The following is a 25,153-nucleotide window of genomic DNA, read 5'->3' on the forward strand; positions in this document are numbered from 1 at the left end:
CCAGCCTTACTCTCGTCCAGGTATTAGTACACTGCAGTTGGATCGCTCTCAGAAGTCTAGGTGCAATTCCCATTTTCGATAACTTGTTCCAAAGAATGTTCCTTTGCACTGTATCAAAGGCAGAGCTAAAATCTATAAAACACAGATGAAGATTCAATGAGCGGCACCTTGCGATTTCAATTATGAGATTTAACATTTGAATGTTAATAATAGTCCCCATGCCTTTAATAAACCCTGTCTGATTCATTGGCAGCAGTTTTCTGGTGCCCACCCCAAGCCGTTAACTCTGCCAGCAAACATTTGATGAAAAACTTTGCTTCATAATCCATTAAGGCTATTAGCCTATAGTTGGCAGGGTCCGAGGCTTGTCCAGCTTTATAGATCGGGGCCAAAATTGAGCCCCTCCATTTATCTGGGATTTCTTCGTTCACCAGAACATAATTAAATAATATTGACAATTTCTTTGCCCAGACTTGCGGATTTTCCTTGTATAGTGCTTGAGAAGGGCCATTTGGACCCAGAGCTCCGCCCCGGCGACTAGAACTTATGATTTTCTCCACGGTTATGTACTTGATCTCTATCGGCGCGTTTTCCCTTGTGCTATCACATTTTCCCTCTTCAACTAGATTTGTTATGGTACTTATGCCACCTGACGTAGAACCCAAATGCTTTTCCAAGGCTTCTTCTGATATATTTGATATGACTTGTTGTTGTTTCCTACCATTGGCTTGGTTTACCAGTCTCCAAAACTCTCGTACATCTTTATGTTTTGCTGCGTAATTAATTTTGCACCAGTACAGATGTAATTCAGCTTTTGTTTGCAATCCCCTTGTAAATATGCCCTTAAGTGTCAACTAAATAGTTGGTCTAGTTTCCTAGGGAGAGGGGTGCACACTGGCTGAACAACTGATCAAACAATTGGTTGAAGGTTGGTAGTTTTTTAGAACTTATGTTTAAAACCTGGCAAACAACCTTAATACATGCAATTAAAAACAATCTCGTAGATTGTGAGTTCTCATGTCTCTTCCATTTTTCTCTCTTGGAGCTTGACTTATTTAAGTAAAGGACTGCATTCAGAAAAGAAGTTATGCGTAAAATAATTTGTTATTTCAGAGTTTTTTTGGCTCGTCACGATCAGAATTTCAAGACCCGCAGCTGTAACTGCTTAGCTTCTAGTAGAGTCGTGGGTATCTGGCCAATACCTATCTGAAGCATTCTTCTTTCAGCTTACAGAAGTATGGAATGATCTACAAAAGGAGCTATGCTAACATAAAACCATTTAGTATTCAGAAAGCACATAGCTTTAACATATACAACTAAGGGCCTCATTACGAGGTCGGGCAGACTTGCGTCCGCCTGACGCAGTTGCAGATTGGAACAGACCAACCATAGGTCGGCAGTTCGGACCGCACAATTTGGATGCGACCACTCTGTGGATGGTTGGAAAACATCTATTATTCAATGGCAGCTTGTGCTGTGGGCAAAAAAGGCCCGCAGCACAAGCTGCCATTGAAAAATTGATGTTTGTGAACATCCCTGCACCGAGTGGCAGGCACCATCGCTTTGAGAACCGGTTATGTGCAGGTACAGAACTGTTCCAACATCAAGAGGTCTGTGACAAGGCTATTGTTAGCACTTTGCAAATGCCCCTAACATAAGTCGAATCCCGGTTCATCACCTTCCAAAGGGCCGGCAGAAGGTCAAAGAGCAGTAGGCAATCTGTGCCCCTAACTCTTTTCACACTTTACCTCAGGCTTACGTAAGCTCATCTGAGGCTCAACAACCTTCATAAGCTCTGGTGATAAGTTAAACATAAAACTGCAATCTCTGTCACAGTGCATAGCATTATTTACTACAATGCACCACAATCTCACTATTTATGTGCCTTGTGCACATAATGATCCTGTGATCATTAATCTGAAAAACCCATTAGGGTTTGTTTGTACGTGTGACTTCCTCCAGTCTAGCTCGGTCTCAATGGGATCTCATTCCTTTATGGATCAATTACCCGTATGTAACGCTGTTGACTAGCCAGCAAGTCTTCTTGCTTCTCTCTACCTCTCGTTCTCTCTCAAAGCCGCCCACTGGCAATACCTCAATCTCCATGCGTATGGATGACTCACAGAACATCTAGGAATGCAAGTCTCGAAAACAGACTAGGAGTTACACACCTCTGAAACCAGTTTTGCAGCCTGGTCTCTGTTACAAATGCATGCACCTCCCTAATTCCTTCTAACCGATGGCTGCATCTTCAGGTGACAGAAGTATTCAACACATTTCCAATGTTAACAAAGCTGTGCTGCAAAAGCAGAAGTATCAAATGGGTTCACTTCTGAATTACTGTCAAGCAGTAGTTGGACCCACTGACGGTTGGGGTATGTAAGGTGCTGCTGAGTAGCAGTTGGATCCATTGATGGGAGAAGTATGCAGGTTACTATTACGTATCAGGCTGATCCATTGATGGTAGCAGTATGTGAGTTGCTGCTACGTTGTAGTTGGATTATGTAAGGTACTGCTAAGTAGTAGATGGATCAATTGATGGTAGGAGTATGTTAAGCATGTGAAACATTAACAGAAGTCTTGCTGAAAAAATAAAGTTACTTACCTATTACACTGCTTCTACAGCTTGGTAATTGTTACAGATTACATGAGTAGCATACTCTTCTCATTGAATTTGAAGCACAGGAAGCTGCGTGAGACTACATTACCTTAAATTCATGCAACAGAACAGAATTAAAGTACAGAGAATTAGAGTTTGCACACAGTCCATAAATGTTAGAAAAGCTCTGTTGGTAGAAAACATGCCTCCTTGCTCCGATTGTGATTCGGAAACCTATTATTTGAGGCACAATAAGAGGAAAGAGCGGGCCACGCCATACCTACTTTAGACACACAAACCCAACAGGCGGTTGTATTGTCCATGACAATGTAGATTTTCCTAGTTTTTATGACGGAAAGTCTTAATTTAATTAAAGACACGGAGGCGAGTATTATGCTTTTCTTATCTTGCTTTATTACACAGCAGCCAAGATAAGTGAAAAAACACTACAGTTCCCAGAGGGCCAAGCGAGAAAGTCTGGCCAGTGGGAATGTAATAAAAACGAAAGTAATAACCAATCAGGCTGTAGTCACTAGTAAAACGTCACAACTGACTGCGGAGCTTCCTCTTTTCGCAGGTGAGCAGATCAGGAAAGTTCAGAAAACAAAGAAGCCATGGAAAGGACGATAAATATAGCCAAAGTCCAGGAACAAACATCTTGAACCAGATCCAACCATGAGAAACGAGCAACAGGAAACATCGGAGATGGAAAGCTGCCAGAAGAAGGAGCCGATCGAGCCATAGGAGGCCGCCTCCGTTGATGACTCAGGCATTCACGGAGATGCAGGCGGCAAAACCAGATTCGCTGAAGGGAGGGAGAGAACAAATGTTAGTAGTGAAGAGGTGGGATAATACTCGCCTCCGTGTCTTTAATAAAATTAAGACTTTCCGTCATGAAAACTAGGAAAATCTACATTTTATGGCAAGACCGGAGGCTCCTATTATGCTTCAAAGCATATCTACTACCAAAGAAGCCACAGTATCGATAGGTTTACAATAAAACATGCGAAAGACATTATCATTGGTCCAGTCTGCTGATCTCAGAATGTCCTCCAGGCGAGAGCCTGCCCAAAAGGCTTTAGAAGCCATGGCCCCTCTCGTGGAATGGGCTCCGAAGACGGAGATGTCAATCCCCGCAAGGGACATAACCCAACGGGCCAAGGTAGCGGAAGAGACAGGGAGATGGGGTTTACGGAAAGAAATAAGGAGTTGGGAGCGAGAGGGCGCTCTGAGATCAGAAGTCTTTTGTTCATACACTTTCAAACATTGCACAACACATAGTTTAGGATGAGAGGGAAAATAGGGGTAAAACACAGAATTTAAATAAGTTTTAGTGCGTCTATGTACTTGAAATAGAACCCCAGTAGGGGAAAACTGACGAGCCGAAATGTCCAAGGTTTTAACATCAGAGACACGTTTAATAGAAACAAGGCACAAAAGCATGGTAAGTTTAGCTGATAACATTTTGAGAGAAAGAGCATTATTGTCTGGCCAGTCAGAAACAAGTTTAAGCACCACAGAAACATCCCATAAACTAGAATACTTAGCCAACGGAGGTTTGGAACAACGAACTCCTTCCAGCAGCCGACATACTAGCGGATGAGAGCCAACTGGTTTGCCATCAATGGGGGAATGATTGAGGGAAATGGCTGATCTGTACAGATTAACTGTCCTGTAAGACTTACCTACGCTAGCTTCGGAGGCCAAAAGTTAACCACAAAATTTAGAGGGGTGAAAGGGGATCGGTATGCCGTTCCAAGCACCAGCTTGCCCAAAGAGACCAGGCGGATTTGTAGGCCTTAGAGGTCCCGGGGGCCCAGGCTTTGCTGATAAAGATAGAAGCTTCTTATGAAATGAAGTCGTCAGGATGGGAAGGCCGGAAACTTTCCAGGCAGACAGAATCAGGGAGTTGTTCAGGACGAGATCATGATGCCGGCCCTGAGGATTCACAAGCAAGTCCGTGTAGCTCGGGAGAAGGACAGGAAAGTCCACCGCTAATTCCAAGAGGGACGGAAACCAAACTTGAGACTGCCAAAAGGGGGCCACCAAGACCAGAGAGGTCGACTGACGACGTACCTGGGAAAGCACTCTGTTGATCATGAGAAACAGGGGAAAGGCGTAATTGAGTTGCCGGGACCAATCCTGGAGAAAGGCGTCTGTAGCCAAGGCCGAAGGATCTGGCCGCCAACTAAAAAAACAGGGTAATTGTGTGTTGAGGCGAGAAGCGAACAGGTCGATGTAAAAAGGGCTCCATTTGTGAGTGAGGGATAGGAAGACGGATGGAAGAAGCTTCCAATCGCTGGAGTCCCGAAGAAAACTAGAGTGCCAGTCCGCCACGGAATTGAGATCCCCTGGCAGATATTCCGCCGTCAAGGAAAGTTGATTCGACAGGCAAAATTCCCAAAGACTCTTTGCCAGCTCTGCGAGAGGTCTGGACCTGGTGCCACGGAGATGGTTGATGTAACGGACCGCAGAAACATTGTCCATGCGGAGAAGAATAGAACACCGAACTCTGTTCTTTGATAGGCTTTGGATTGCAAAGGAGCCTGCAAGCATCTCTAAACAATTGATGTGCAATTTCGACTCCTCTTGAGACCATGTACCGCCAGTCAATATTGGACCACAGCGGGCGCCCCATCCCGACAGGCTGGCATCGGATTCTAACACAAGATCTGGGGCCGCGGCGAAAATAGTGTGCACGTTCCACGCATCTAAATGGTCTATTCACCATTGCAGTTCTACGCGGGACTGTGGATCTAAGGCGATAAGATCGTCGTAGGCTAAGCCTTGACGCAGATGTTTGATTTTGAGGCGTTGGAGTGCTCGATAATGAAGGGGACCCGGAAAGATGGCCTGAATGGCAGCCGAAAGGAGATCGACTATCCTTGCCAGTGATCTCAGAGAGATGAGTGAAGTCCGAAGGACGTAAGAAATCTCCGCTTTGATCGAAGAAACCTCCGCTTGAGGAAGAAACATAGAAGCCGCGACGGAACCTACTCTGAAGCCTAAGAATTTGATGCTCTGAGAAGGAGAAAGCATAGATTTTTCGATATTGAGTAAGAACCCTAAACCTTCGAGCAAAGATTGAGTGATTTGAAGATGGGAGAGAAGCAGTTGTTTGTCCGTATCCATGAGCAAGATGTCGTCCAGATAGATGATCATTCTGATCCCCAGGGAGCGCAGAAAAGCTACGACCGGCCTTAAGAGTTTTGTAAAACACCATGGTGCTGAGGAAAGGCCAAAGTGAAGAGAAGTGAAACGGAAGGTCTCGCCTGACCACTGGAATTGGAGAAACTTGGAATGAGAAGGGTGTATGGAAACCGTGAGATACGCATCCTGAAGGTCCAAACAAACCATCCAATCGTGTGGACGAAGGGTGTCCCTTAAATGTAGAATAGTCTCCATTTTGAAGTGGCGGTAGACCACAAAATGGTTGAACCATTTCAGATTGATCACAGGGCGCAATTTTTTGTTCTTTTTTCGGACTAGAAAAATGGAACTTAAGAAGCCTGAGGGATCGAACGGGGAGATGACAATGGCTTGTTTCTGAAGGAGGGACTGAATTTCTAACGATATGAGAGCGGCCATGTCGCTTGAGAAAACTAAAGGAGGAGGGAGAACAGTTTGGAAAGGCGGCGAGTAGAGCTCTATAAGATAACCTTGAACCGTGTTTAGGACCCAGGGATCTGAGGTTATTGTTTGCCATTTTTGGAGAAACAGTTTTAAACGCCCTCCCACCGGGGGAAGGGAAGATGGACCTACCTTGTTGATTGAAATTGTTGGAGCGGAAACCTCTGTGTCCACGACCTTTGGAGCCTCTACCCCGCTGTGGGTAGAATTGCAGCTTGTATTCTTGAGAGGAATTGTTGAAGGAGCCTCTGGAGCCTTGGTTGTTTTAGGCGCGGCCGGAAGAGCGACCCCTGCCTCTGCCGGCCCGTCCAAAAACCCGTGGGGCGAAGACCTTTTTTATGGATAGCTGGGCTTTGTCCAAAGACGCGAAAGTGGACACAAACCTGCTGAGGTCCTTGACCAGAGAGTCTCCGAACAGGAAACCATTAGCCTTGGCACCTGGATCCTGGGGAGCCACATTAGCCAGTTTGGGGTCTAACTTAATAAGAAGTCCCTTACGCCTCTCATGAGTAATGGCAGCGTTAGCGTTACCGAGCAAACAAAAGGCACGCTGGACCCACAAAGAGACTTCCGCCGAGAGCTCAGATCCGTCCAGGCGAGCAGTCTCGGCCATGTCAAAGATACGTGCTAGGGGACCCACGACATCCAGCAATTTATCCTGGCAGGTGGAACAAGCCTTGTCCACTCCCTTGCGAGGATCCTTTCCGAATTTGGAGAAGAAGGTGAGTAAGGGTTGGTCAATGGAAGGGACCAAGGTAACTTTATCGGGCAACGAGGGTTTGGGGCACTCAGATTTTAAACTTGAGCGGACCGCCACATCCAAAGGGAGACGTAACCTAGCAGAAATGTAGTCTGCTACGTGAGAGACAGGCAACCATTCAGAAGAATTGGGATGACGAATGGAAGCCGGGTCAAACATGGGCACCCCTTCGGAATCATAAACTGGTTCAAAAGAGAAAGAATCGTTTTTTGATTTTTTAGCGGGAGGAGAGGGAGGGTCAGAGACACCAAAGAGATCAAAAAGATAATCTGCGTCATCCAGGTCATCGCCAGTGTCCAAAATGGTGGAAATAACCAACTTTTTTGGTGACTCTGCATGCTTTAATTTATGCTTACGTTTGCCCTCGGAACCAAGTAACCCCTCCTGAGTAGGAGGCCTGGGAGGAGCTTGGTCCTCAGTCAAGCGCGAGGAAACCCAGCTAGTCAGAAATGACGCAGAATGATGAGAAGCATGACCAGAAATCGAGGAAACCACCTTTCTTTTTCTGCTATCCCCCGCAGAATGGGCCAGTGCTTTGGACAAAAGGTTTAACATAGACGATTCCATACCCTTGGACATACGTCTCATTGACACCTCCACCGCATTTTCCACAGAGGAATTAATGAAATTGTTTAAATCCTTTTTGAAGGCTTCGCCTTCCTCATTGGATTGTAAAGGCTCGGGAGAGCTAACAACCTCCATAGAACACAGGGCAAAGCAACCAGGGCAAGGAAAGAGTTAACCTTGGAGAGGAGGGAGGGGCGTGAGGAGGAAAAAACCTCCCAGGGGCGTGTTTCAACAAAGGAAGTCACCGGAGCTTCCCCAAGCGGACGCGAGGAGAGACCGGAGCTCCGTGTGGCAGAATAAGGCTGGAAAGAGGCTTAAACAGCGGAAAAAGACTCAGCGCTCGAGTCAGACACAACGGTGAGCGCTGGGGCAAGAAGCGGGAGCAAAGTGCGCAACAGGGCAGTCCATTAATGCAACAAGCGCGGGGGGATGGGGGATGCGGCGCGAGACCGCGGGAGCGAAAAAGCACTGCAGGGCACCAAAGGCAATGTCGGCGGTACGCCGGGGCCAGAATATCATACAAACGAAACAGTAAATGCCCAAAAACATATGTAAATAGCAGAGCAAAAGATAAGGTCACTTAACTGACTGCGAGCAGCAAGAAAAGAGGAAGCTCCGCAGTCAGTTGTGACGTTTTACTAGTGACTACAGCCTGATTGGTTAATACTTTCTTTTTTATTACATTCCCATTGGCCAGACTTTCTCGCTTGGCCCTCTGGGAACTGTAGTGTTTTTTCACTTATCATGGCTGCTGTGTAATAAAGCAAGATAAGAAAAGCATAATAGGAGCCTCCGGTCTTGCCATAAAATTAGGATTGAACAATTCAAATGCCGAGGATGTAGAGGTCACATCCCTAGCACTGGAGTATTTTGTACCCCCACAGATCTCATCATCAGTCTTTTACTCAACCATGAAACCATCCATTCAACCTCAGGGTGTATTATTGCTCACGTAAACATGCTTCTCACTTACCACTGAAACTGCTGAGATCGAGGGAAGGCTCCTTGCCAGTTATCTTGGTGTAGATCTCAGGTTTGTGAAGCTTCAAGCTTTCTAGAAAAGCAATGGCCCCGTTCTTCCCCTTTGTTTGCAGGAGATCCAACAAGTGACCTGCAGAGGAAAGGGACACAGTATGAAGTGCCTGCCAGTAATGTTGCTCTTGGGAGATCTTTGGTTAATCGATTCAAGTACAGTTACTCTAAAGCGTTACTTTAAGGAGATTCTCCTGCAGTGGTGAACAGAATGGAGAAATTGAGGTCCCATCGACTACGTCTGGCAACAGGCAAGTGTACAAGAAATCATTCTTGAACGATTATTAGGGCCAGACAGAGGCAGCGCCAATCATGTTGTGTCCTGCCGTCCATGTGACTGCCTTTCAGAGGCAACAGCCACCAGGGGCAGAGCTTTGTCAGTAAGATTGGAGGGGGGGGGGGGGGGGGGGGGTGAGCTTTAGATTTTGCAACAATCACGCTGGCATAAAGTTAAAATACATTATACGACAAGCAGGGCACATGAGTGGCAATAAGGGGGCAGTGGAAAGGGAAACGAATGCAAATTGGGAGGGGTACTAAGTGAGAGAAAGCACAATATTTTATAAAATACTCAACAATTTTTAAGACTTTCAAAGCAGAGAGGGAGACTGTGTGTGCGTTTTTGTCTGTGACAACAGACCCCTTACTATACCCGCCTGAAAGTACCTGTACCCAACTATTTACCAGAAAATACATTTTTAGGGGGGCGTTACACCCCAAACACCCCCTCCCCCAAAACTATGCCCTGACAGCCACTTGCAAAACCTCCCTATTTGCCTCTGAGGATGTAAAAATACGAATGACTGACAGTAAGTAGGCCACAGAATGAACGCTACCTACACTGGCAGAACAAGGGGGTCAAGACAGAGGAGAGTGGTACGAGTGAAGGATAAAGGAAGGAATGAATAAGAGGAAAGAAGAGGGTAAAACGGAGATCTTCGGACAGATTAACCCGTACTAAATAAGGCTTAAGCCCACCATAAGAGGACTATGTATGGTCCACGTGTGCATGTTGCCTTTAGGGTGACTCAGGTGCACAACAGGCAATGTTGAGACACCTGTGTTCGGCTGTGTGCGCATGGCAACCGCGTCCCACTGAGAGTGACCTTTAGTGTGAGGGCGCTCACCTGCCCTCATGGCGCTGTTAGTTAACCTGGGGTTATGCAGCACCTCCTCTTCATCCAGGTGATCCATCACCCTGGCCTGCCGCAGGTAGGGGGTAAGGCGGGACGGGCACAGAAATTTCACGATTTTGTAGCGGTGACGCTCAATCATTTCCCATAGCTCCTCCTCATCCAGGGCATTCAGCTCTAAATCCTCACGGGTTCCAGCTGCCATGGTCAGTTTCCAACTATGAAGAGAGAAAAGAATAGAAAATATGTTTTACAATAATTTAATTACTGACATTTTCAAAACACATATCACAAAAGGGCTGCACCTACTGTCTCACAAAGACAGAGATAAGGTCATAGAGACCGCTATGTAAGAAGTGTGAGAGCTGATCTCCTTTCACTTTAAAACGCATTGCAATCGGGGCTTATGCCAACTTGAGTTGTGTTTACAATGCCCTCCTTCTTTGCTGACTTCACCAAGATCACTTGTTTTTGTTCTTTTGCTCAAAATAAAGAATTGCAAGACACGCACTAAATAAACTGTAAAAAAACATCCCCAGAGACCTCTTTGCTATGTACCAACGATGCTTCAACTGTCCCAGGCTATGAGCATACAGTGAATCCATTGAACTGCCGAACTAACTGTGAGAATGTCTGCGTAAACCATGCACTGCTATCATGAGAGAATCTCCGAGTGTATTCCGTAATAAAATGTCTTCTATTGCTTATTCCCTATTGGTGTATATCCTGAGAAACATGTAAGATGTATGACTGTCTTTGTCTAAAGTCCTTTAAAAGGGTGTACATTTCTATGGTAAGGAATCTCCCCTTTCCCCACTCTTAGAAGGCAAATTTATGCCGGATTTCACCTAGAACTGTACTGAGTTATGACTCATATGCTTTGCCGCCTAATTTTCCCAATGGCATGTATTTTGTAAGCTGCCTATAATTCATTATATAAAGCTTTGAACCTATAACCCTCGTCTGTCATTCTTATTAGAATGCTTATCACCTGCTACTGAACTTAATAGAGTGATGACTCCAGTTGGGGAGCACAGTAGTCCGTGTCATAGGAGTTGGCACGCCACATGTATGGGGTTTAAGGCAAGGTGTTCCGAGCTGACAGAAGCATGTTGGATTCATCATAGGTGATTACATCAGAGGGGGAAATTAGTATGGGAATACTATTGGGTAGTAGTAAATAGGAAGCTGATCTTCAAATAGTTTGTTTTATCACTGCACATGCGTTGTTCGAACTTGCCTGGAGTAATGTATCTAGTTCTGGAGTCTGGTGCACTGTCAGTAGTTATGAAAACAACATCTGCAGAATTGTTTTCACTTCTGGAGGATACATTTGGAACACTCCGTTTGAGATGATGTGGCCTAGTGCTTGTTTTTAGGTCAAGATGGGATGAATATGACAAGGAACGAGCTCACATACATTTGAGTCAGCGTTGAGCCTGGTCAGTGACAGAAGCTCTCCTGTTCGTGCAGTAGAAGAGCACGGAGAGCCACTGACATGCAGGACTGACTGGGTCCTGACACAGTGGAGTGCGACTCGGATGTGGTCAGAATGACACATATGCACAGCGTTGACCTCAGTACTTAATTTGCAAAACAAATTGGTGCCAGTGCCCTCATTAGGAGGTCACTTCCGCAGGCACTGCCCATTGCCACTGTCAGCACTGCCAACTACAGTAACAACACAACTACTAACCATCACACGCCTACAGTTGCGGCAACTCTGACAATTCCAGGCCCCCAAAGCTGCAAGAATGGCTTTGGCAGCAGGTACTTGTCATTTTTAATACATATTGAATTAATAAACAACTGTTGTTGTGCTCGTCTATAAATTGGACAAACAGTGCCACTATGTGGCAGACTCTCATAAGTGCCGGTGTTGACACTGAATGCCAGTGCCAAGCACTGTAAACCACACGCTCAAATTAAGCACTGGTTGATCTACATATTTAAACTGCTAAAGAATGATAACTATCAATATGCTGAAACCTAAACTTTTGTGTAGGGGATGGTTAAGGAAAAAAAACATTTTCTGACACAGTTTTTCTTAGGTAATGAGGGAAACCAGATGGTCCTTTGAGTCGGACTGAAGAAGCCCGGTCGGTCTGTCATCATCGTGGAGTGCAGTGTCTAATTTGGGCTGGTGGTTGTCAGTGGGGCCCACCAGCACTCCTTTTTGGAGGCCAGCACTTATTTTTCATCAATCATTTACCGCAAGAGAGGGAAAAAAGCACATGGGGGACAGAAGGCAGAAGAGAAAGACAGAAAAACTGTCACACAGAGAGTAAGCAGGAATCAGAGACAGTGAGTGATATAAAGGGGCAGGGAGTGCCTGGTGTTGGATTAAAGAGGCATGAGGTGGATACCGGACTACCAGTGATGGTATTCGGCGCGCCATCATTTATTCGCTTCGGCCGCAGGCTTCTGAGGGGAGCTTCTGGCACCTGAACCTATACAAATTAAGCACTGGCGGAGTGCAGTGGAGGAACACATTACTCATGAGCACTACTCAACTGTGAACTCACACTTTCACATGAGGCTCGGTGTCCTGTGTTTGTGTGCTCTGCATGATTGCTATTTACCACTCACCCCTCCCGTGACGTTATGTAACATTGAAAAGAGAAGCAACACTTCATTCCTTCCCACATACTATTTTTTGCATGAATATTTAATTTTCAGTGAGATAAATACGCAGCATTTATTTGTTTAACACTCTATTTAATATTTTCTGGTAACAAGAGAAGGCCGGACATTACAGATATCAATATATCATCATTATTAACACTAGCATGTCTTAACATACATGAAAACAATAAGTATCAAAAGATATTATGAAGGACTCGGCATCAACGAAATTCGAAAAGAAGTAATCTGCAATGAAGCAATGGTGGCTGGGGCGGGACGATGAGGGGGGGGGGGGGGGTATCTCAGTCAACCATGCCTTAGCTAGTGGTGCGGGGGAAACGGTGCTGGTAGGCGACTGAGGGGATGTATTCGGAAGGTCTGATTCTAGCTTTTGTAAATAGTTGCAATTGGGTTGCCGAAAGCCGTTGGGTCTGGAAGAGGGGGGTTGTAATGTGGCATAAACTTCGCTGGTTAGATCGCAGTATGTCACTCCTGAGCCAGGCTGTAGTAGTGGGACGAAATACACTGCCCAAGCGAAGGGCAAACTCTCTACTAAGCAATGGCTGAGAACCGGCGAAGACTTTCAGGGAGAGACGAAACATTACCCAGGAGTACCAGGAGCGGGGGTGGGGAGGGGGTGGGGGGAGGGGGTTTAAGGGCCAGTGAAGTTCCATGGCATAAAATATCGACGACCGCTGTCCTCATGAGGCGATGATGGGACTGGTCCATGTCATAAGTGCAGAGGGAGGACCTGGAGGGATCTATTTTGGCCAGGCCGGCAGGCATAGTGTATGTTCTGTGTAGAAATCATTTACGACGGTGGTTAGGAGACACCAATTTCGTTTGAATGCAGCAGTAAGTCCACACTCTGTCGGTGAACGGGTACCCGAGGTCTTGTTCCCAGCATTGTCAGACCCTGGCATCCTGGGTATATTTAAGAGCCATACTGGCACGATGAAGCCTGGAGACTAAATTGCATCTGTAATTAGTAATGTAAGAGGTGTATAGTTTCTCGGGTGCAGTGGATAAGAGGGGAATCGAGAGCACATCTTATCAACTAATAGAAATACGCCGCATTATACGGTTATCAAACACCGACTCAACGGTGTGTCCCGATCACAGCAATCTTGACACAGTACATCCGAGTAAAGGTGCTGTGTTGAGTTATTCATTGTGAGAACTGTTAAAAAACACCCCAAGTTCCTTCCGACATACTTATGATGTTTCTCACTCCTGGAGCTTTCCAGTCACTTTGGTCTGCCTACGGTGGGCACCATAATCACACATGAGTTTTTATAACCCTGCTTACTCCGTCACTTCTTACAGGCTAACTGTTTGACACTCAAACAAACCACTCCAACCATCTTTTTCTCATACCTCGTTTGGGGTCAAAATAGGACAACATCCCACGCTCACTCATGCCACAGAGTCAGAGTCTAACCAACATAAACACAATTCCAACCAACATCACACAGGCTACTCAGTAAGAATTAGACATATAGCAACACATTACGCAGTGAGAATCACACACAGAGCAACAAATCACCTCACGAAGACTCTTCTGCATGTCATACCCAACACTACAATTCACACATGCTAAAGAAAAAGCCTCTCTCTAATAGAATAGCAAAAAACACTTTCATGCACATACCTCGAGCTCACACCTGCTATGGAGTAAGTCTAATTTGTCTCTCCCATTTTATCTATAACACATACACAACTTCAAAACACCTTCCGTACGCTGTGGGTTAAGAGTCTCTTACATACACCCACAAACACGAAATTGTAACCCAAGTCACACAGGCTATGATGCATGTCTCCCATACACACAACTACAAACCACCGCTCAGACTATGGAGTGAGATACCAGCGGCCTACAACATTTTGAACAGGTGCAGCACTGAGGCTGGGATTCCACAGCACCTAGTGCATGCAGATTCAACGCCTTTTCAAAGAGGTGTGCTTATCTACAGCATAGGTACTTTAGCTGTGGCCAGGCAGCTCGAAAAATAATATTGGCTTAGTAAGTAGCGGCTACTTCTCAACACATGGGACACCAAAGATGTAACACTAACAGTAGGTCTTCAAGTGACGGAAGCAGAACTTACAGGTGGCTCACTAGGAATATCACCTAAGTGAGAATGGTGTCAGAACTTGTATATTTACTCAATCATCTATCAATATGCTTCACTCATCGGGTGAAGCGCCAGCTCCAGAAATCTGTCTATAACCTACATATCACTCCTGCCTTAACAGCGCATGTTCTGTGCATGATAAAAGCTTCTAATAGTGTGCCCTGGTGGAGCTTCCTTTACTCTTGCTATGCTATCCCTGTTCTGTGAGAAAGTAAAGCTCACTGCTGCTGCCAAATGTGTACCTGTTCTGTGATGGGAAAAGCTTGTGCTGATGGTACCCTAGCTATACCTGTTCTCTAAAGGAGGGAAGCGTGCACTATTTCTGTCCAAGGTGCAGCTGTCAGAAGCTTTTGTTTGACTCAGGTCGAAAGCAGTGAAGGGTCCTCCTGACACTGAGAATCTAGTTTAAATCACAGCTTCCCAGCTTGAGCACACTGTGTGACCCACAACAGTTACTTTTCTTCCCTCTATATCTTTCCCGTCACGGTCATGTTTGAGAGCACCGTGAAATAATTCAGTTCAGGATATGTACTATACAACAATCTCTTTTCTGTGTGGTTTAAATAGGCCATAGTGTTGCTCCATCTACAAAAATAAAGGCTTACATAGGAGAAACAAAACAAGTGACATGAGTCAATAACAACTTTCACAGCGGAAGGGTGAGGTTCACTAATGCTAATAAAGACCACTCAGTAGAATTAAATAATCTAAGGTCCTAAGGTGAAACAATCAAAAATACACTTTGTTTATGTGAACCTCTGCAATAGATAGAGGCAGTCAGCAACCCTTCCAGTAGGGCAAGTGGTCCAGGTGAGCTAAGAGCTGATCTTCACTGCCTCCCCATGGCTAGTTTTCCAGATAGGATGCATCACAATAGGAGAATGTTGGGACCAAGCCACCACCGCCTTACTACCAGTGACCTATTGGTACTGGTAGCAAGGCAGGAGACCGCTGGTGTCGGGCATGTGTTTCAGGGTCTTAAGGCCAATGCATAAGACCTGTTTGATAACGCAGCCTATGATTACAGAGCTGATAGCCTCGTCAATAGAATGTCCTGCGGCCTCTTCAAAGAGCGGGGCCTGAGACAATTTTCCGCATAGCCTCCTTCTGAGGCTGGTGAACATATACGATAGGGGATTGTTTCACGATATTTGGTGTGTGATACCTATATTCCTAGGGAAGACAACTTACCCCATTGGGGGAATACTCGCGCACCGAAGCATATTGATGGAACAAATGAGTCAAGTCAGTTGGTAAGTTCCTGGCCCTCATCTTTTTGATTGTGTTGTAGGGGGATGCAAGTAAAAACATTTTTAGCTCATTCACATACTACTTTACTGTAGTTCGGAGTTTAACAAAGGGAGAACATAAATGTCCACACAAGTGACACTCTCACCCAAACTAGGGAATCCATAACTAGGAGGCTGTACAACCATAGAGGAATTGTCCTCTCAGAGGCCTCCCAGTGCTAAATGTGAACCCACTGATAAAGCAGATCATACTAAGTGGGTGAGGGTTAGTCCTCCTGTGTGAGCACATCAATGTTTGGAAATTCCATAAGAGGTTTGAGTTTTGTACTTCTTGTATGTTTATGTCTGTTTACTAAGAGCACACAACAGTCTTTTACCTCCTCTGACTCCCTATTTAGCATTTTACTACTTGAGTTGTACTTGTCCTGCATCTGTGAGACAACTGTGTGATGTTTCTTTTATAACTGCCACTTGTCCTCAACTGATTCTTTGCTTTAGGGAAGGTTGTGCTTCTGTCCTGTTGTACCTTAATTTTGTAGGGAGGCTTAGTATAAAACTTTCCAAGTCGTATACAACAAATCTATCCACAAAGCCTATGCTTCCTTTAATTTGTGTTGTGTGTGCATGAAAGAGTGAACACAAAATGTGTAAGCAGAGTTGAGTCTTGATTCTAGGCATGGAACAAGCAGTTATTAAAACTGAGTAGACAACGTTGTAGAAATTTAAAACCTCGCTGACAAGTGGCTATGTGTTATGTATAATACCTCAAGCCAGTTCTGCCATTCTAGCCAACAGCACTTTGTATGCTGGAGTTTGAGCCCATAATTAACCTGTTAAAAGCAAAACTACAAGCCCCACAATGCAACAAACTTGGCTAAAAAAAAGATCAAAAATAGTTGTTGGTGGGTGTCCGATGATGTAGTGCCAAATCTCAGAGTTGACATGCAAAATAAAATTTCGTTCCTGGCTTAATGCCTTTTTTCTTTTGAGCAAACGTGTTAAATAACCCACTGGTTGACAGGGCAGAGATAGCATTATACTGCTAATGGGTTAAAATTAGCACTCCTTGGCAAATTGGAAGAAGACATTGTTTACCCGAACACTAGCAGTTAAACCTGTTTGGAGACACAGAGAAACGAAAAATAACATTCTGTTACCATTCTTCCCTAGGACATTCTCGGCCTAGACATTGGTGAGCTCTGTGTCAAACAAGTGCAGCACATGCTGCTGCTACTCACTGGATTATGTCATTAGTGATGTCATAGAATATGTCATGATTGATGCAATATGCTGTGGTTAATTTCTGTGATTTATGTGTTCAACATGTTAAGGTTAACACTGACATAGTCACCTAACTATACCGCTCCTTTAACCTTTGGCTTTTTCAGTGAATTTCTAAGGTTTTCTTTTTTTTTTAAACAAAACCAGATCTATTTATCAGACCTAACTATAACGTTACTCTAACTTTTGTTTAGTTTCAGCATTTCTAGGTAAAGTAGTATTACAATACGGAAAGGCAACCGGCCGCTGTGCACAGCATTTGGCCGTGAGTGGCAGGGGTTTTAGGGCATGGCCTGCGTCCAGGGCCTGCGGAAGACGCCTCACAGGTAGCCCATCACATGTTGCGCCCGGTTTTTCATCGCGCACAGAGTGAGGATGGCTCGCAGCCAGGCCCTGCGTCCAACTCCCCACAGACAGCCACCCGAAGGGCAACCAACCCCACGCCGTGTATGCCCTTTGGTCGTATGGGGTTAGCCACAGGGCCTGTCTAGCAGCCAGGCCCTGTTTTCAACTCCCCGCAAGCTGCCACCCTCACGCTTCACACAGCCTTTGGTCATGCGCAGAGGCGTGTTGGCCACAGGGCTTGGCCTGCCCCCAGACCCTGTGGCCAACCCCCCAGCAGGCTACTAACCCCACACTGAGCACAGCCTTTGGCGTGCGCAGTGTAGGATTGGCCTTTGGAAAAACATATATATTAAGGAGAGGGGGCATGCAGCCCACTCCTCAACCCTTAATTGGCCCGGGCACCCCACCCCCTGGGCTAGATCAAGTAAAAGGGGGAGGCATGCAGCCCCCTTTCCCAAGCCTTATTAGGCCCCAGAGAGCCCACCCCTCAACGACATACCAATAATGAATACAGGGGGCTGTGTGGCTCCCCTCCCTGAGCCTCATTAGGCCCTGAAGACCACACGGCCATGGCCTTATGTATTTTATTGGGGAGGAGGGCCATATGGCCCTGCTCCCAGAGCCTCATTAGACCCTGGGCACCCTATCCCCGGGGTCCAATGTATTTATAAGGGGAGGGGGCTGCACAGCCCCCCTCCCCAAGCCATTGTCAGCGACAGGGACCCCCTCCCAATGACCCAATTTAAATATTATTGGGGGGGGGGTGCGTGACCACGCTCCCTGAGCCGGCCCCATGCCCCGGGGCCAATGTATTTCTTAATGGGAGGGGGCTGTGCTGTTCCCCTCCCCGAGCCTTGAAAAGGCTCTTGGGATCCAATCCCCCAAAGACGCTACTTAAATTAAAAGGTAGGGGAGCTGCACGACCCCCTTCCTGAGTCATTATTAGTCCCATAAAACCCATCCCTGGAACCACATCTTGTAAGGGGAGGGGGGCATGCGCCACCCTCTCCAAGCTATTTTAGGCCCTGAGGAGACCATCCCCGGGCTGCATTCAACAAGGGGAGGGACGTGTGCACCCCCGAGCCATTATAGGGCCGAGTGAGCCCACCCCTGGGGCCAAAATTCGCCAAAAAGGGGAAGAGAGCAGTGTGGCCCCCCTGCCTGAGCCAGCTTACTTGCTGTGTTCCAGAAAGCACACCCCCAGGATACAGCAGTTTCCCTGCCTGCACCAACCTGGTGGTAGCATTTTTAAACCTCCCACCAAAAAGGAGTATGAGGAATTCTGGGAGTCGATCGGGCAATCCAATACGGCCACCAGAGGGAGTCAGAGGACTTCAACATCCAACATACTTGTCTTGCTGGGGGCTGAACATTAAGAAACACCGCCCAGCCTCAGCATGAAAATGGAGAGCCACGAGAAGGAGAACGCTGACCATGGAAGCGACTGTGGGGTGCAAGAGTGTCGGAGAGGAGTCAGCATGATGCAGGGAATGTCGGCTCGAGAGGAAGAAGATGAAGAAACTGCCAGGGAGTATGACACAGGGTGCGACACAGGAGGGAATCCTGACGGCAGCAGCAGGCTGCTCCAAGAGACACAAATTACCATGAATAAGCCTGGCAAGAGTGGAGGAGGCCCTGGGTACCACAGCCACCCCCTGGTTGTGGCCACAGGCAAGTGCCAGGAGTAATATTTTCCAATTGGTGGAGGTGGTGGCTTAAAAAGGAGGAGTGGGAGGGTGCGGAAGTGCAATAAAACAACCAAGAAAGAGTATTAGAGAGTGGAGGAAATTACATGGGGAAAATAAGCCATACAAACAAAAGTTGTGGTGGGGTAGGTGGTGGTAGCGGCACAAACTTTAATTTTAGGGCAGGTATGTCCTACTAATTTGGTACTTGTGGCTTTCACTCTTTGAATCTGACAGCATGAGCAGAAGAAACCGGCCTCCCCTAGAATCTGCAGACTGAAGAGGGAAGTCAGAGCAGGGAGTAGCCTTTACAGGAGTGGCTCATTGCTGTTTCTTTATTCATTTGGTTACTTATCTTAAGCCTAACCCAAATAAAAGCATTGGGAAACCTCATCCCACATCCCTGGGTCCGTCCACTTATAACAAGTGGTGTCAGAAGTGGGATACAGTATCCCTGTAAGCATGACACAGCCGGTGCCTCTGGAAGAAATGTTTACCCAACTAGCGGAGGGACAACGGCACTTACAGTTAGTTGTTGAGCAGCAAGCCCAAGCTGCTCAACAGGACCATGAGACTTTTCAGGATGCCTTAAAAGGTCAAGCTGTTATACTTACCAGTAATCAGCAGTTGCAGGACACCGCAATATTGACGCTAACAGATGCTATTGTCAGCACATGGGTACGTCCACATGTCCTGGGAACAGTGCTACATAAATATCAGGAGGGTGATGACCCAGAACTATTTCTTTACTAACTTTGAGCGAGTGGCCTGTATGGTGGCATGGCTCCTGAAAGTTGGGGGCTATATATAGCACCCCTGTTGTCCAGTGAGCTACTAGCCGCTTATCAATCAGCAAATCCAGTAGGAACAACATCTTATGAGGACATAAAAAAACATTATTGAGAGAATGGGGTGGGCCCCTGAATATAACTGGGCTAAGTTTAGGAAGGAGAAGTGATCCACAGGGGACAATCCCAAGACTCTCCATTATAGGATTTGGGACATGGGTAATAGAGCTCTTCAACCCCGTACATCCAGTGTAGTAGAAATTGCAGAGAAAATACACTTGGAGCAGTTCCTTGATGCTCTACATGCGAGTGCACAGCATTGGGTCATGCAGAATCCCAATGTTACATCTACCTCAGCAGTTGAGCTGGCCTGTGCTTACCATCTGCCTCCAGAATTTAGAGCCAGTGTGACTTGAGCCCCTTATACAGTTCCTGGAGGAAGCTCGAGAGTAGAGGTCCAACCACCCATAGCCATCAAACATCCTCTCAGAACCCCGCAGGAAAATAAAGGCCATTTTGCTGGGCCCACAGTTCTTTCACTGTGTGAAATGAGCCCACATTGCTCTTCAGTGTCTCCAGCAGGCTCCACCAGCCAAGCCAATGAAAGGGGGGTATACCTGGGTTGGATATTCTAGACCAGGGCCAGCATGAACCAGTATAAGAAGAAAATACACACTAATGGAAAAACCCAACAAGCCTTCCTTCACACTGAATGCCATTGTACGGTAGTCAATCAAAAAATCATCCCTAGAGCTCAGCTGAGGGAAGGAGAGAAGGTCTCTGTCACTTGTGTACATGGGGATAAATGGAAATACTCAGTAACTGATATTCTGTTGGACGTTGAGGGTGATCCACAACTTAGGAAGGTTGGAGTGATACCCTCATTAGAAGAACAAGTGATAATAGGCACGAAATACCCCAGATGTGAACACTATTTGGAGACCGCAAAACCTATTGGGGGGTCATGGGTTAGGGAAGCCCCCTTTAGTGATACGGAGATATAGCGAAAAGTCTAGGCAAGAAGGGAGGGTAGAAAAAAGGAAATTTAGTCACACCATTGACCCCCATCTCACATCTAGAAAGAAGTTGGACCAATCAATCTAGTTTCCGAACCGCACAGAGGGAGGACGGTATGTTGATACGCTGGGAGCAAGCTCACAAGGGAGAACCCAATCAGGTAGGACCTTGTTTTCAACTAAAAAGGGGTCTACTCTGCCATGTAACTAGAGGAGGAACCCAACAGCTTGAGCAACTGCTGGTGTCTAGTAGTTTCAGAACCATTACAAATTAATGGGGTAACCCAATAAACGTCACAAGACCTAGGTACAATGTAGTAATGAAACAAGTGGTCCGCGACTGCTTTAGAGAAGAATAAATTATAATTTATCGTGTGTGTAGCTTAAATAAGTCAAACACTGGTATTTTTCATGATAAATTATCATTTATTCTTCTATAAAGCAGTCACGGACCACTTGTTTCATTACTAGTAGTTTCAGAAGAGAGGTATTGCAACTAGCCCATAATCAAATGGGGGGGGAATAACATTATGGAAAGGACAAAACCCTAAAAATACCTTATGTTTAGGTTTATTGGCCGGGGTGTATCGAGATGTTGCAAATTATTATGCTCCTGTGCCAGGTGCCAATTGATAAACACTCCCGAAGTGATAGAAGGCCCTTTCTATCTGCTTCCTATGATTTACATATCCTTGCAGAGTGTTGGAATGGACCTAGTTGGGCTCCTTACACCATCAGCACGAGGACTCCAATATATTTTGGTCCTTGTGGACTATGCTACTCGATATCCGGAAGTGATTCCCCTAACAAGTATGACAACTGTTAATATTACCCAAGCAATGATTGCTATCTTCTCAATTGTGGGATTCCTTGAGAGTTGTTGACAGACCAAGGTACACCTTTTATGCCCTATTTAATATCCCAGATATGCCAAATCTTGGGTATTTGGCCGATCAGAACATCGGTCTACCATCTCCAAACGGATGGTCTGTTCAAACGATACAACGAATGATAAAGACCATGTTAAAGAAAGTGATAACTGACACTGAGAAAGACTGGGACAGGAAATACCCATCTTTTTTGCTAGCTTCGAGCCCTTGCAGCACATGGGTGGGCTCCTCGTGGCCTATAATGACTCGGAGAGGGGGGACCGTGCGCCTCCTCCCCTTAATTAATGAAACTGGCTGAGGCCGGCATTTTTAATTTTTTCCAACCCCGCGGGATCGCGGCAGAAACTGCTGATTCTTTTTATTTTATTTCAGCCCAAGGGGGAAGAGGGGGTCCCTGGGTACCCTCCCCCATGGGCCTTATAATTTTTTTAATTTACTTCTTCTGGACAGGGGACTAAGTCCCCGAGTCCTGTAATGTCTGCCAGCAACATTGTTTGGACGCTCGCTCCCATTGTAGTCTTACTCCTGTGGGAGCGAATTAGCCCAAGGGGAAAAAAAGCTCCCTGGACCAATCAGAATGTTCCATTTTTAAATTGGCATTCCCGCAAGAGTCTATCAAGCCTCTCGCAGACCCAACCATCCAGATGTACATAAAAGGTTGACCCTTAATTTCTAAAAAAAACTATTGAACAGATTTACTCCAAATCACAAAAAGCACAATCTGCAGACCAAGATCTAGTTTCATGCCAAATTTGGTGTAATTCCGCTCAGCAGTTTTTGCTATATTACTTCTTAAAGAAGTCTGTGGAAAATGCATGGTGATTTTGCATTTTGGGACCCCCATTTTTTCTCGGCCATGCTTGATGGATCACCCTGAAAGTTTCTATGCAAAAACTAGTCCAAAAGAAGCACCTTTTGTGCAGATTCATCTAACGGGCCCAAAGTTATTAGCAACACAATAAAAGCTTTTCTTTCCTATGGAACAGCCGACCTAACTACCCAGTGGCAACCGCCTGTGGGAGATATACATACTCACTCTGTTGGACAGCTGCTCTGGAAGGACTGCTTTTCTGCTGTGCTTCCCTGCTGCCTGCTGCTCTCGACCCTGCTGAGGGAGAGCTGGAATCTGCCTTGAACCCAGAATGATCTCCAAGGGCTTCTTAGTTTGCATCCTGTTTCCTGAGACTCAGCGATATAAAAGTCTCACCACCTGCTCCTGTGTGTGGTTCCTTGAAAGTGGACCCAGGTGCTTGCTCCAGTAAAATTGACGTATCTCCAGTCTGCGTGTAGCAGAACTCGCGAATTGGCCCTGTTTCAGGAGCAGAATCGTTGCATCGCAGTCAGAACAAGCGCTTCGGCTGACAGAACCAACTCATCGCCACCTCTGCAGTGAGGGAAGATCGACACATCCCCTCATCTGTGTGGGAAAACCCAGTGCATCATCTTCGGAACCAAGGCTTCTCTGCTTAATGCATCGTCTTCGGAACCGGCGCGTTGCCACCACTGCATGAAGAAAATCGACGAATCACCTCGACTGCATCCCGCCTCTCGCTGTTGCGACCAGGATCAAGGTACTTTGTTCAGCAGCCCTGCGTGGCTCCTGTATCAACTCTGCACTCCACTGCTGTCACCCTGAACTCTTGACTTTTCCCCAATCCAGCGCAACCAGATAACCCCCATATATCTCGACTTCTACTCATTGGATTGTCGTCGTTTTGGTCTTGTTTTATTTATAAAAATCATATCTATTGTTTCTAACCTGGTTTGCAGTCTTTTTTGGTGTTTTCATTGTGTTACTATGTGTTGTGTTTCACAAATACCTTACACATTGCCTCCTACATTTAGCCTGACTGCTCTGTGCCAAGCTACCAGAGGGTGAGAACAGGTTAACTTTTCGTGTGTATCTTACTTACTCTGATTAGGATTGTGGTTCCTCCTTGAACAGGGTGCATACCTCTGCCAACCAGAAACCCAATTTCTAAAGATATATATAGATATATATATTCACTTAAAAAACCATAGGTTTCACACATGTAATAGTTAGGTGGATATTTCACTCGTAAAAAACTAATGAAATTCCCCCGTTATAGTTAGTTCAGATAACTATAACTCGCGCGACCGCAATCCACTGCTGATGACGTCACATATTACATCACTCATGACATGGTCAGTGGCATCACTCATGACATCACTGATGACATCATCCTTGTGATAGAGTGGCGGCCGCGCGAGTTATAGTTATCTGAACTAACTATAACGGGGGAATTTCATTGGTTTTTTACGAGTGAAATATCCACCTAACTATAACATGTGTGAAACCTATGTTTTTTTAAGTGAATTTGCAAGGTTTTTTAAATGCTAATTCCTAACTATAACGTGTGTGAAACCTATGGTTTTTTCAGTGAATTGCAAAGGTTTTTTAAATGCTAAGTTATGTATGTATTATTTTTTTTATATATTTATTTTACTATAAACTACGTATTAAAAAAAAAAATGTACATTTTTTTTTGGGGGGGGGGGGTTTCACTGTGCGCGCACGGTGCGTGCACCCCCGCGATTTTTTTTAAAAAAAATTTAAATTTTTTTTCTGCCTTCGGGTTCCTTCAGGGAGCCCCTGACAAAGGCTAGGGGGTCAGGAACTCTCTACCCTGCCCCCTTTTCACATTCGCCACCTTCCTTTTTCACTCTTGCACTGAAAACAAACAAAATGGCGGCCGACACTTCCTGATTTCGACCGATTCGAACGTTGACTAACATGTAACCACCAATCAGAATTACGCTCGCGCACGTTAGGGTGCTCGCACGGTGCACGCACGGTGCTCGCACGGTGCGCGCACCGTGCGTGGCTATAGATATGTATGTGCTTTTAACTGCAATTTTCTCAGGAACTACTGAACAGATTGACTCCATATAAGCAAAAGGCACATCCCTGAGCTGAGGACTACCTCTCTGCCAAATTTCAAGTAATTCTGTTCAGCCGTTCGGGCTGTACCTTGGACTAAAAATCCCTATGGAAAATTGCATGGGGAAAACGGGTTTTGGGACCCCCCTGTTTTCTCAGCCCCTGCTTGACGAATCCCCCCGAGACTTTCAGGGTAGAAGCGGAGCGGAGCACCCCACCTATTTTGAAAATTTCGCGAGGATTCGTCAAGCGGCGCCAAAGTTATTCCAAATAGAATGTTGCGGATTTCCTATGGAAACACGGTCCTAACTATAACTATCTACTGGCGACCGCCAGTAGATAATATATCCCTCACACACATACACTTCAACCCAGCTCACTGATTATGAAATAAGGGTATCTCTCTTACACTTTCAATCCACCTCGCACAAGATATGAAGTAAGGCTAAGACACAAACACACAGCTTCAACCCATTTCATGTGAGCTATACTGTCAAGTACAACTCCAACCCACC

General features: G+C 45.8%; 1 protein-coding gene across 6 annotated transcripts in view; it reads right to left on the bottom strand.

The window, feature by feature from the left end:
- Positions 1-25,153, bottom strand: part of CARD14 (caspase recruitment domain family member 14) — a 462,412-nt gene that overhangs the window by 167,529 nt on the left and 269,730 nt on the right. For all 6 annotated transcript variants that reach the window (XM_085617432.1, XM_085617431.1, XM_085617433.1 and 3 more), the window contains 2 exons: positions 9,716-9,939; positions 8,530-8,667 (listed from right to left, as the gene is read on the bottom strand). In XM_085617432.1, coding sequence (XP_085473558.1) covers positions 8,530-8,667; positions 9,716-9,926 — 349 coding nt within the window. In that variant the 5' untranslated portion in view covers positions 9,927-9,939. The remainder of the gene's footprint in view (positions 1-8,529; positions 8,668-9,715; positions 9,940-25,153) is intronic.

Source organism: Triturus cristatus, chromosome 7 (assembly GCF_964204655.1).
Source record: "Triturus cristatus chromosome 7, aTriCri1.1, whole genome shotgun sequence".
Lineage (NCBI taxonomy): Eukaryota > Metazoa > Chordata > Amphibia > Caudata > Salamandridae > Triturus > Triturus cristatus.